The following is a 12,001-nucleotide window of genomic DNA, read 5'->3' as shown; positions in this document are numbered from 1 at the left end:
GATCCGGGCGTGCAGATGCTCGCGCTGGCCGTGTCCAAGCTTGAACAACGGCAGCAATGCTCCTGCGACAGGGCAGCGTCCTGAGGGCTGATTCACCTCGCTTAGCAAATCCAGCTAATTTCCAAGAAGTGGCTGTTCCACCTCTGCTTGGTGTGGTTGTTTTCTGTTGAAGGCTGTAATGGAGGTTATTTTAATCTGTTTGTAAAAATATTGGTGGGATTTGGTGCGCGTAAATCGAGCTAGCAATGTTTGGCTTCATAATAGAGCTGCATCTGAAATTTCCCCTTCGAAAAGTTTAACAGAAGCACTTCCAGCAGGGGGTGGCTTTGTGTGCATCGCTGTTACCGGCGCTTTCTGACATGCTTATAGCCGGCACTGTTTGCTTAAGAAGAATAAACTAATCGTTCTTAACAGTGTAGGGAACTGGGAGGAATCGAGGCTAAAATGCTGGCTTACCTAAAAAGCCAGTGGATTATTTAAACGTGGTCACAATAGTATTTTCTATACCGTCTTTAGAGTAGCTGTGGTATTCAATTACAGGATCTCAGTGTTAAAGCACAAGTTACTTCAGTAAAATGAGCGGAGATCTATTTGAAGAACAGACTGAAATGTGCCCGTTACATGGCAACAAGAGAACTGTAATTACAGAAATTTGTGACTGGATTTCTAAGATGTCGCACACTCCATATATTGCTACTTTATATTTTGAGGTCAAGACCAAAATGTTTAGTTCCTCCCATTAATTGATTATCTGTCTCATTTCATTCAGGAAAAGTCTGCAAAACTGTACCTGGAAGAAAGTGCTTTTGAAGCACTGGAGAAAGACTTCCAAGAAGTCATCAATCTGCTTAAGGGAGATAACACTCTGGAAAAATTTCGAACAGAATATGAAAAGCTCTATGCTGTTTTGAAGAAGTCTCACGAAAATGAGAAGCGACTCATGGAAAAATGCAGGCAGCTGAATGCTGAACTTGTGGTGAATTCCTCTAAAGTAGCTGCTCTCACAAAGCTCTCTAGGGACGATCGGGGAACTATAGCATCGCTGAAGACGGTAAAGTTTTCAATAGAATTAAGTATGACATGAAATTGTTAATGAAAAACTTGGTAATAAAACTGCCTACAGGAATGCTTTATTTTATATAGAGATCTGAATGGGGGACCAAGTGTAGAGCTAGCACCTCCAGTTCCTCAACCTCTACTTTGCTACTGATTGCTTTGTTTCCTTAGCCTGGTATTTTTACTCATCTCAAATTCCGTATTTATTTGCATAGGTCTAGAACTAAGTTGACCTCGTTGGCTTTCTATTACTCAGTAGTACAAGTACTTCCATATCTGTAAAGCAGCATATCTATGTTTCCAACTTGCACAGCTTTTGAAACTGGGATCGTTATTATTTTCAAAGTGCTGCTTGGATGTTAATTATTGCCAGAATATGAAAAATCTACTTACATGCTGAAATATGGATTGTAGATGTTTCATGGTGTTTCTGAAAAGGAATCCTATATAGCATTTCAATGTCACTTCACCAATTTACTCTAATGTGTTCTTTGTTATTATTGATTCGAATGCAGTCAAAGTGCTTGACTTGCTAAAGAGTAATCAATGTTTTTAGCCTTCTACTGAGGTTTGACTACCGTGGATCTGAAACTGCCAAATGATCAGTTAATAGTTTTTTTTTTTCCTCCTGATTGTTTAAAAGCTTAGGTTGTGGTATCTAGATTAGCATTAATTTCTCACTTAGTTGAGACGCCTACATGCCTTGCAATAAAGCGTTATTTCCTAAGAACAGGAGAGGCTGCAGTTGCCATTAAATGCTTCAAAATAGCGATTAAAATTCTTTATGGACTTATCTTGTTCCAGTAAAATAAATTCAGCGTAACAATAGGACATCTATTAGCATTGTAGAAATAGAAGTTATTTAACGTGAATTTTCCTATCCATAGTATTACAAAGAAAATAAACACTCAGCATAAATAGAACTAGCAGTGCTGTCATCCTGTGTCTGCAACTTGCTAGCCTGTGGCACTGCTCTGAACACCCTCAGGAAGGGGAAAAACCTCATAAAATCTTACTGCTTTTCATTGCTGCTAATCAAAATCTGGAAGGTGGCAGTCAGGAATTGTAATGGTCCTTACCACTATCTATTATGTGGCTATCTATGAGTGTGAACAGTAGCAAAGACAGTCCTTCAAGATGTTCCCAACCTGAGGCAACACTGTCTTGGTAATGTCATAAAACTGAAGAGTGGAAGAGTAGGGAAGAAATGAGAGCCTTTCCAATGTTAGCAGCTGATATGAAGCTAAGGCAAGCTATGTTTTAACAATATCACATACTATTGGAGCAGCTAAGTGATTTTGTAGCGAGAAAGCAGCTTGACAATATGGTCATATTAGAAGCAATGTGCAAAACACAGCATGTAACATGTAAATTCCAGTTGCATGCTATGGATCATGTAAACAGCACCAGTACTTTTCAGTTTGGATGTGAGAACTAGTCTTTCTCTTAAATGCTCAAGAATTATTTGGATGCTATTTAAGATATTCACATTATTTTATGGGATTTGACTGGCATTATTCTTCAAAACAAAGAATAACATGAAATGTGCAGAGAAGTTCAGCTGTATTATCTTATCATAGCTTTATTGACACTCGAAATCTTTCACTGGTGCTTAATGTGGGTGTCAAGAAAGGTTCAAGTACTCAAATAGCAAATATGATGTTCTGCAGCACTGAGTTAGACAAATAATCTGTTCCAGTGTTTCATTATTTACAAGTGATAAGAGAATCCCAGTGGGGTTGTTCCTGTAAGAATGGTATAGCTGCTTCAAATTAAGGTCCTCAATCTTGGTGACTTGATGGGTCATCAGGGTAACAGGTTTATAGGTTTGCTTTTGTGGGTTGTTGGTTCATATACAAATAAAGGTTTCAACCAAGCTGCAGAGGCAGAATTTTTCTCCATGTGGAGCCCAGTTGTAATCTGTAGGATTTGTTTAGGGTCAGGTGTTAACTGCACAAATCAATTGCCAGTAGGGCCCAGGTCAATAATAATCAATAGCTGTTACTGTCCGTTGGTTGTTCAGTGCTTTGTTTTGTAGTTTTAATAAACTGGACATAATAGTCTGCTGTTTATTGTCGTGTCAGAGAAGATAAGGGCCAAGCTGAACCATGGGGAAGTACAGTTCTCTCTTTCACTGTTGGGGAAACTGATCTATAGGAGTGCACCAGAATGGGAATTTATAGGAGCTCCTACTGCCTTGCTTTGAGTTACCAAGTGTTCAGATTTCAAGGGAATCAATCCAGTGTACTAAGGAAACATTTCATAAATTCTCAGATCACTGATGTGATCTTTGAGTCTGTTTAAGGAAAATAAAATAAGGCAGTCACACTTCATGATTTCTTCTTCACATTTTTCAGGGTACTTATTATAAATGCAAACATCCAGCTTCCATCTTTAATTATACAACAAACTGCGTGTACCTACATTTGTACTGCATTATTCAGTGATTCTGATACACTCTACCTTCTTTCAGTTCCCCTCTCCACTGAGTAATAAATGTGATCATTTTTTTCACTTAAAGCGTCCGCCTTCAGAAATTTCTTCCTCTCTACTATTGAGTTTAAAGGAAGAGATACTATTTGTTCTTTATTCAAAGTAAAATAAATCATGAAGGAAACCATCATAATGGAGACCGGTTTTGCTGATGCTGAAGTCTGTAGCAATCTTTTTTTTTTTTTAATTTAGATTTTGCCTTTTCATGATGCCATTCTCTGTATGTGCTAGCCCTACTGATAAAAGTTGTTTCAACATACGTGAAGGGCAAGATGTAGTTCAAGAAGTTCAGCACAGGGTTTCCTGCAGTCACAGCCTGTCTGAATGGCCTCACTGACTTCAGGTGATTCCTTCTGTGGACTCTCACTGAAACAAAATGCAGTTTTGAGCCTAAGGACTTGCTCAAACCAGTAAGACCTCTCAAAGGGCTTATTGATATTTTTCACTAGTTCTGTCCCCCCAAAACTCCAATCATAATGATTTAATTACCCAATTTTAATCACAGTTTAATCAGCCAGCAGGAAGCTTTGATTTAAGTAATCAGCTTTAATCTTATTTTCCATTTGCATTTTTCTAGAGAAAGATTGGTTGTCTCTTGCTGGCTGCCACATCTGAAAAGTGTATTTGCAGCTATATTTTGTTGTGGCTGTTTTGTTGTTTGTTTGTTTGTTTGTTTTTTGAAAGGCAAGATGATATGCTATGTCTTTGTACGATTATTTCTGCCTAGCATGCATTTATTGAAATCTCATAATTTAATATTTTTATGTAAGAGAATAATGAGTGAAAAATTTATTACCTATTGGATTATATCTAATAGTTTATGTGAGATCATTGCTGCATGGAAATTAGAACTCTAAATGCGTAAAACAAAAATTAACTTCAGTATTTGAAACTGTTCTAAATATGCTTGATATGTAACTAGAAAGCATTTTTCAAACTAGATTTTGAACTAAGTAATTCACAAAGTAATAAAAATACGGTTTGTTGATTATAATCTTCTTCAGAGTTTCAGAACAAGTAAAACCCACCATTTAACTCTTTATTATTAGTTTGGAAAGAAAAAAAAGCCATAGGACAAACGTTCCTGATCTTTAAGCTCCATCTGGTTTCTCCACTTTCAATATGCTGAACTAATTGAATAGCTAACATGAAAGCATATTCTCCCTCTAGCTTGAAGAGGCTGCAGATGTTATATTCTGTGTTAGGTTTTCAGCAGATTCTGGTAGTCTGCTATTTCTGCTGCATCAATGACTTGACATTTTTAATTGAGGCTGTAAACAGCTTAGCACTACATCTATTCAGTTTGAAAGAGCTCAATACATAAATTGACCATACACCATAACATAGCTTGTCATTATTTCTAACTTCGTGTTAAATAGGTTTATTTTTAGAACCAGGGATATTAATTCAAATAAGGAATGGCTGTAAAAAAAAAAAAAAAATCATCATCATCATATAAATTATTAATCTTCAAGTTGACATAGAATGACTTGGGTTGGAAGGGGCCTCAAAGATCATCTAGTTCCAGTTGCCATGGGCAGGGTTGCCAACTATTAAATCAGACTGAGCAGGAGCTCATCAAGTCTGGCCCTGGATACCTCCACAGGTGGAACAACCACAATTTATCTGGGCAGTCATCTAATATTAGTTGTGGAGGTATTCCGAATTTTTTTCACTGTTACATTTTTGTATGATACAAGTAGAAATTGAAAGAGATGTTATTTCCTGATGGACTTGTGCTTGTATCTGACCCTGCTCAGGGAGGTCCTAAAGGTAATATAGAGTTGCAGAGCCACACTTGAAATCTACATCCATTAAAGTCCATGAAGTTAAACACCCTGTCAGCAGCCAGGAGAGAAAAGAACATGAGAGACCAGACAGCATGCTGTGATTTGCACTTCAGAAACTTCTAGGGTTAAAAGTACTATCTTTGTTGGGAATATTTCTCCCACTGATATGTCCATACGCTTTCTGATTCAGTACAATTTTTAGGATAGAATTTCAGAACTACTCAGAGCATGGTTTAAACCTAGCAAGGATTTGCTATGTGATTCTTAAGGATCTTTTTCAAGGGGGGGAAATGCAGAGGAAGTTAGCAAATGAGATTTTGCTTAATTTTCTATACCTGCTTGAAGATATCAAACCATGGGGTTGTGAGCTTGGCTTTCAAATAATTCTATGTGTTGAAATTTGGCATGAGAATTGTGGCTCATCTAAATGTGTAGTTTAAGTCAAAATGCAGTAGGTCATCACAGATGCAAAGGAACAAAGAGGTAGCAAGGCCAAGAGTAACATCTCTTTTTACCCCTCTGAGAAATAGTAATCTGGTTGTTCCTTGTTGTAACAGCTCATAAGATTTTTAGAGAATTAAGTGAGCTATTAGAGTGCAAGGGAATTTTGTAGGCACTGAGTTTTCAGTAAATGTTTAGACATTTACTGAGTTACAGAACCAAAACCTCGAAGAATTATATTTGATAATATCCCAATCTTTGTGTTAAGAGCGTCTGTGGTGTGAACTGACATTGTCTGAATGGCTGAAAATGCCCCCATTCTAGTGAAAAGACAACTGGTGAAGGAAACTTGTGAATCTGAGCATGAAAAGGCATGAAAATCTGGTTTCTTAATTCACCAGAATGCAAGGCAGTTTTTAATTTGTTGTTCCCTTTCAACCCAATTTAATTTCCGTCTATGTTTTCTGTTTGTTTTTTCAAGGAGATTGAAAAAGCCTGGAAAATGGTGGATGCAGCCTATGAAAAGGAACAGAAAGCAAAGGAAACAATTCATTCACTACAGGAGGAAATAGCACGCCTAACTAATTCAGTGGAGCAGGGATCTGGACTGTCCTCCAGTCAGGAATACAAGTAAATTTTCCACCAAAAAACAAGTGCCTGATCTAATTTTCTATTATTCTACACCTTGTTTAGCCGCTACTGTATACTAGAAGGTCACTGGAAATCGGAGACAGAGATTTTTTCTCCATTTCAGTTTTCTCATGAGTGCACATGTATTCGTCCACGTATTTGTGCAGTGAACGACTACAGAATCAGACTGTTAGTGAGTTCATTGAGCATTGAATTAAGCTGAGAAAACGAAAAACAGTACTGTGCACTTTCTCGGTAATGGTCCCAGTGTTTTATCTGACGAGCATTTCGATATACCGTGTCTTTCAGAGTGGGAATCAGTCAAGTATTTAACTTACAATGGCAGTAGGGCCCAATAGGTAAGAAAAGGAAGCAGGAGACTTCTGTTCCTAGCTTTGTTATAAAGCATTATCATTGGCTGTATATATTCACACATTTAATTTTTTTTTCTGTTGAACAATGCAGCCACTAGCATCGAGTGACCTAATCTCAGGTGGAGCCTCTGGCTGCTACAGCATACAAATAATTGTGATCCTGAGGATCCGTCGATTTTAAATGCCCTGCAAAAGCTCTCTTTATTGTCAGGTCCTCAGGTTGTTCTTATGCTTTAACATTAACTATAAACTCAAAGATGCAATAGAGTAAGTATATTGACCCTTAGGATCTGTGTACCTTCTGTTGAGATTGCTGATGGCTGAATCAGCTAATTCTGAATTGCTATATTCACACTGTGTAAAGGTTTTTATTTTATGTGTTCTGGATATGTATGGGGCATGCTCATTTTTTGATGTTTCCAACTCTTCTGTATGTGAGGAAGGGATAAAACAAGAGAAGGATTTATTGGACTTGTGTTGATGGTGACTCTTAAATGATCACAGTAGGTAAAGCCTAAAATTTGATAGACCAGAGGAGTATTAATCGAAGAAGAGTTTAAAATGAAACAAACTTTTAAGCTATTCTTTTTCGCTGAAGATCTTGTTCTGGTGTAGGAGGAAGAACAGAAAGGGCCTCTGCCACTGCTTACCTATTGTTTCCTTACTTCCAGTATCAGTGAATTGATAAAATACAAAGAAGAGATAACAAAGGAGCGAGACCAGCTCTTGTCAGAGGTTGTGGAGTTACGTCAAAGTCTAACTCAAGCCACAGAGCAGCAGCAGGATGCAGAGAGGGCAAAGAATGAGGCAGATGAAGCTATTTTGCAGGTCTGTAAAGCTCACCAGGTGATGATTTTAGGCTCTGTCCTAAACGATTCTCCACTGCTGCAATTGATCTCAGTTGACTAATATACTACTGCTTATTCTTCCACATCTAGACCCTTTTCAGGAATGCTCAGAAAAGAATCTGTTGTGAATTTTTTTACTTTTCTCTATTTCTTGGCTATGTCCTTGGAAAAATGTATTGTCATGTACCAGCTACTTCCACAGCTCCCCAGTAGCCTGATTTGAACCAGAGTTCCTCTGCCAATGTCGTAGTTATCCTTCATACTGGCAATTCTTCTTTGGTCTGTTTGTTTCTTTTCTGCACTGTAAAATCCCTGTGGTTCTGAAGAGCAATTTAGAACACTGACCTGGAATTTTGATCCTTGTTCACTTTCTATTGATTGTGATTGTTGTATGATGCCATGCAATTATTTCTAAGAGTGTACCAAATTCTGACTTAATAGCCGATTAGGCTCTTTCCTCCTGCACTGCTTCTGGAAAGCTTTTTCAAAACCTCACTTTTTCTAATGGTTAAAGGCTTTATGACACTGACTTCTACCTGCTGATTTTGAGCTTAAATAATTGTTCGCTTCACTGGTCTGTACAGAGCACTCACGTTCTATCTCTGCTTTTCTTTGTCTGCTCTGTAAGTGAGGCTTTCTATTTTTCTGAACATCTGAATAGACAGGCCTCTTTATTGAGCTATATGTATAGCTTTCTTTAAATGCATATAGCAGCTAGTGATACAGGAAACAGAGGATCAGTAGGATACCCACTGGATGGAGAGAAAGTAGATCAGAAAAGCTGCTTCAACATACAAAAATACAACAGTGAAGAATAAAGGAATGTAAAGAAAAACATAAATAAGGACTGGAGCAAGATAGAAGAACACTCAAAGAATAAAGAAGAGAAGGAAGCAGCGTTTAGCTTGCAGTATTTATTAATCACAAACAGGAAAGGGTTGATGTGCCTGTGTTCCTTGCACAGTATTATTTTCTGTTTCTAAAGCACTTAATTGGGAATGTAATACAAGAGAATGTAAGTATTTGTTTTTCTGTCAGCACTGAGAGAAAAGAAAGAAGTGAAACTCCCGTCAAATCTTACTGAATCTTGCCACCTTTAATCTTTTGGTTCCTACTTCATCGGCCCTTTAATTTTTGGGATTGTTACAGTGCATAGAACTACCTTCCATTCTTCCGAAACAAAATCATTTTCCTCTTCAGACTGCTTAAATAACAATGGTTTGGTTTTTTGTTTTTTTGTTTTTGGAAGAACCTATTGAAGGCTCTGGCAGTTCTGCCAACTTTTCATTTGTGCCCTGATAGGGAGAAGAATCAGTAAGTGAAGAGCATCTTCCAACTGCTGGTCTCTGTCTGAACTGGACTTTTCCACATGGATCAACCTCCTATAGATATTCTCTGGTGCTTCTGCTCCATCACTTTTTTGTGGACAGAGAGAGCAGAAGTCACAAGGACATTATCAAATGTGAGAGAGAATTTCTTTCAAAGTTTCTGCTGAGGAGTATTGAGAGCAGAAATATTGAGAGTAATTGTGAATAGCTGCTTGAATACCTTTGTCTTTTCTGTAACAGTATAAGTGTTTCTGCTGGTGCGGTAGGAAAACAAAAACAAAAACAAAAATCCTTGCAATATAGCATTAAATCCAAGTTTGTTTTAACCCTGCATTCAAAAAATACCACTTTACTAATAACTTGTAACAGAAAATACATTTGTGCCGCTACATCTCCAGAGGAATGCTCTGTGTATCTGAGCTCTACTGGACCCTCCTCCAGGGATGATCTGGACAGTGCTTAACAACTTCTCACGATCAGTAAATAGGTTACCTACTACAGGATTTCTAGTCTGTATTAGATAACAGTTACTTCTCAGATCTGTGCAGTAGTGGATGCAGTAGAATAGAAGCCATTGTTCTTAACATTAAGCATGAGAGGTGAGAGGCCTTTTATGCCTAATTAAAAGGCAGTGGAACTTGAATTTTTGTTTTCTTTATTATTACAGCTTCAGCAAGAAATCCAATTGCGTAACAATGAGGTATCACGAGAAGCTCGGAAGAAAGAAAAAATGGAAAAGGATTTGAAAAATCTTCAAGCTGAAATAGTTAATAAGCAGGCTGAGATCAAGAATTTACAGCAACGTGTACAAAAGAACAAAGAGGAACAACTGAAAATGGAACAAAATCTGAAAGAGCAGAAGGTATGGCATTGGCGTGCTTTTCATCTGGTCTAAAGTTAGAGTCAAATTTCGAAATAAGAAGAAATTTGATCTTCCTGAAAGGAAATGGAGGGAGATTATTTGAAGTCAATAAATTCTATTTATTATTTATTTTAATATAATTTTAAAAACTAACAAATATTTTAAGGCAGATGACAGTTTTCAGATAAAGTTTCTCCCAGAAATCAGTAATGAAGCACAGTGGTGTAATTAGAGATCATCTCATCCTGAAAAGATGATAGTGAATGAGACAGAGTCTGTGAAGCACAGATGAACTAATGATAGTAACGGAGATTGCTGAGTTGCACTTCTGGCACATATTGCCCCTTTTGCCACTGATTGAATGCAGTGGCATGGGTAAAGCCATTTTAAGTCTGATCCCTTTTTTTCTTCTCTGTCACAATAATTTTCACCTACCTCTCAAGCTTGTGGAAGTGTTTCTGTCAAAGGGCAGAGAATTGTCTTCGTAAACCTTTTTGATTGATATTCCCCTTTCTGTTTCCAAAAACTTTATCTGGAAATGTACTAACATAGTGTTCTGGAAGTGTTTGAATTTTCAGGTTTTCAGTCCATTTCCCCTGACTTTGAGAAACTCTCAGAGAAGCAATTTCAGTAAATGGCAGGAGAGATCTCATCACTGTATAACAGTCCACCTCAAGGGAAACTTTCTTGGGAGTTGTTGTGTATGTAGTAAATTTATGGGTTTTATAGCTTTTTCTTCCCTTTGGGTCTCTGAATTGGTGAGGGTAGAAGTTTGTGAATTTTTTTTTTTTTTCCAATGTATACTCTTAGTAAAATACTTAGCAAAAAGAGATAAGGAAAACATGATTGTTTCTCTGAATATACACTTGTTTGTTTATCTGAATTTCTCCTCCTTACAAGAAGGATAGTGAGTTGCTCAAGAGGTATGTGCAGAGACGAGCAACAAAGCTGATGAAATAATGAGAAAAGAAATGCTATGAGAAGCAGCTAAGGAAAATAGAGTAGTTTAGTCCAGAGATAAGGAGCTGAAGGGAGACCTCATCACTCTCTACAATTGTTATAGAGGAGATTGCACTAAGAAGGTTGTCACCTTTTCTCAGGTGACAGGTGGTAGGATGCAAAGAAACAGACTCAAGTTTTGCTAGGAAAGGTTTAGACTGGATTTTAGGAATAATTTATCTGTGGAGAATATAGTCAGGTGAACAGGCTGTCCAGGGAAGTGGTGGAGTCCCCTTCACTAGTGGTATTTGATTTATATTTATTTATATTACTATATATCACATACCACATATATACTAGTGGTACTTAGTTATATTTATCTATATGGAAACAGCAATAAGAGATGTAGTTTAGAGGTGAACTTGGTATGTCAAGTTGGTGGTTGAACTTGATGATCTCTTAAGATCTTTTCCAATCTAAATTACTTTATGACTGTCCAAATATCACCAAGTAGTTCTTGAGGGCATCTTCACAATCTGCCAAGATATGCTGTTTTTAATCAGGATGTCTATGAATCAAGGTTTTGCAGTATTCTTTGTCTTCCTTTCTATAGCTTCTTTTGGGCTTTCTAAATGCTTACTTTAGGAGCATTCAATTGTCCAAACTGTCCTAGAAACTGAAAGTTCCCATAAAGTGCCATGCCTAGGCTAATTAACCAGGCTGCACTGTTTTGATTGCCTGTCATAGCTTGAAGTTGTCTCTGGAATCACTGCATTGTACTTCACAAAAAAATTCTGTTCAAACATAGGGTAATCTAGAGTTCAGTTAGAGATCTGTAAGAGGAAGTGACTCAAATATTGCCACACAATAAGGTTATTTTTCGTCAACTGAACTGTAGTTGGCTATGATGCCTGCTCTTGCTCCTCTCTAATTTATAATCTGTTATTGCTTGAATGACAGTGAAGTTAGTTTGGTACAGCAGCTGTAGGCTTCACTCCACCCATGACCAAGTCTGAACAAAGAATACTCAGAAACAGTGTAATCCTGACATTCATAACATAAGCTGTTTTCATGTTGTCTTCTTTTCACATGTATTTGGAAGAGTGATATCCTGCTCCTCTTATTTTTTTTTAATAGGATAGTATGTATTGACTTCATTGGTTTACTGCACGTAAATACTTGAAGTGTGAAATATGATGGTCATTATTTCCTCACTTAAGGAGTAATGATTGTTACAGGA

The 12,001-nt window shown here is 37.3% G+C and overlaps 1 protein-coding gene across 1 annotated transcript in view; it reads left to right on the top strand.

Moving 5' to 3' along the window:
• The window catches only part of CFAP58 (cilia and flagella associated protein 58), a 62,859-nt gene that overhangs the window by 6,193 nt on the left and 44,665 nt on the right, over positions 1-12,001 (top strand). The window contains exons 4-7 of the mRNA XM_052677403.1: positions 770-1,051; positions 6,262-6,410; positions 7,456-7,612; positions 9,628-9,822. Coding sequence (XP_052533363.1) covers positions 770-1,051; positions 6,262-6,410; positions 7,456-7,612; positions 9,628-9,822 — 783 coding nt within the window. The remainder of the gene's footprint in view (positions 1-769; positions 1,052-6,261; positions 6,411-7,455; positions 7,613-9,627; positions 9,823-12,001) is intronic.

Source organism: Tympanuchus pallidicinctus, unplaced genomic scaffold, assembly GCF_026119805.1.
Source record: "Tympanuchus pallidicinctus isolate F22 unplaced genomic scaffold, pur_lepc_1.0 scaffold16, whole genome shotgun sequence".
Classification (NCBI taxonomy): Eukaryota; Metazoa; Chordata; class Aves; order Galliformes; family Phasianidae; genus Tympanuchus; species Tympanuchus pallidicinctus.
This window is presented reverse-complemented; position numbering and strand designations above follow the sequence as displayed.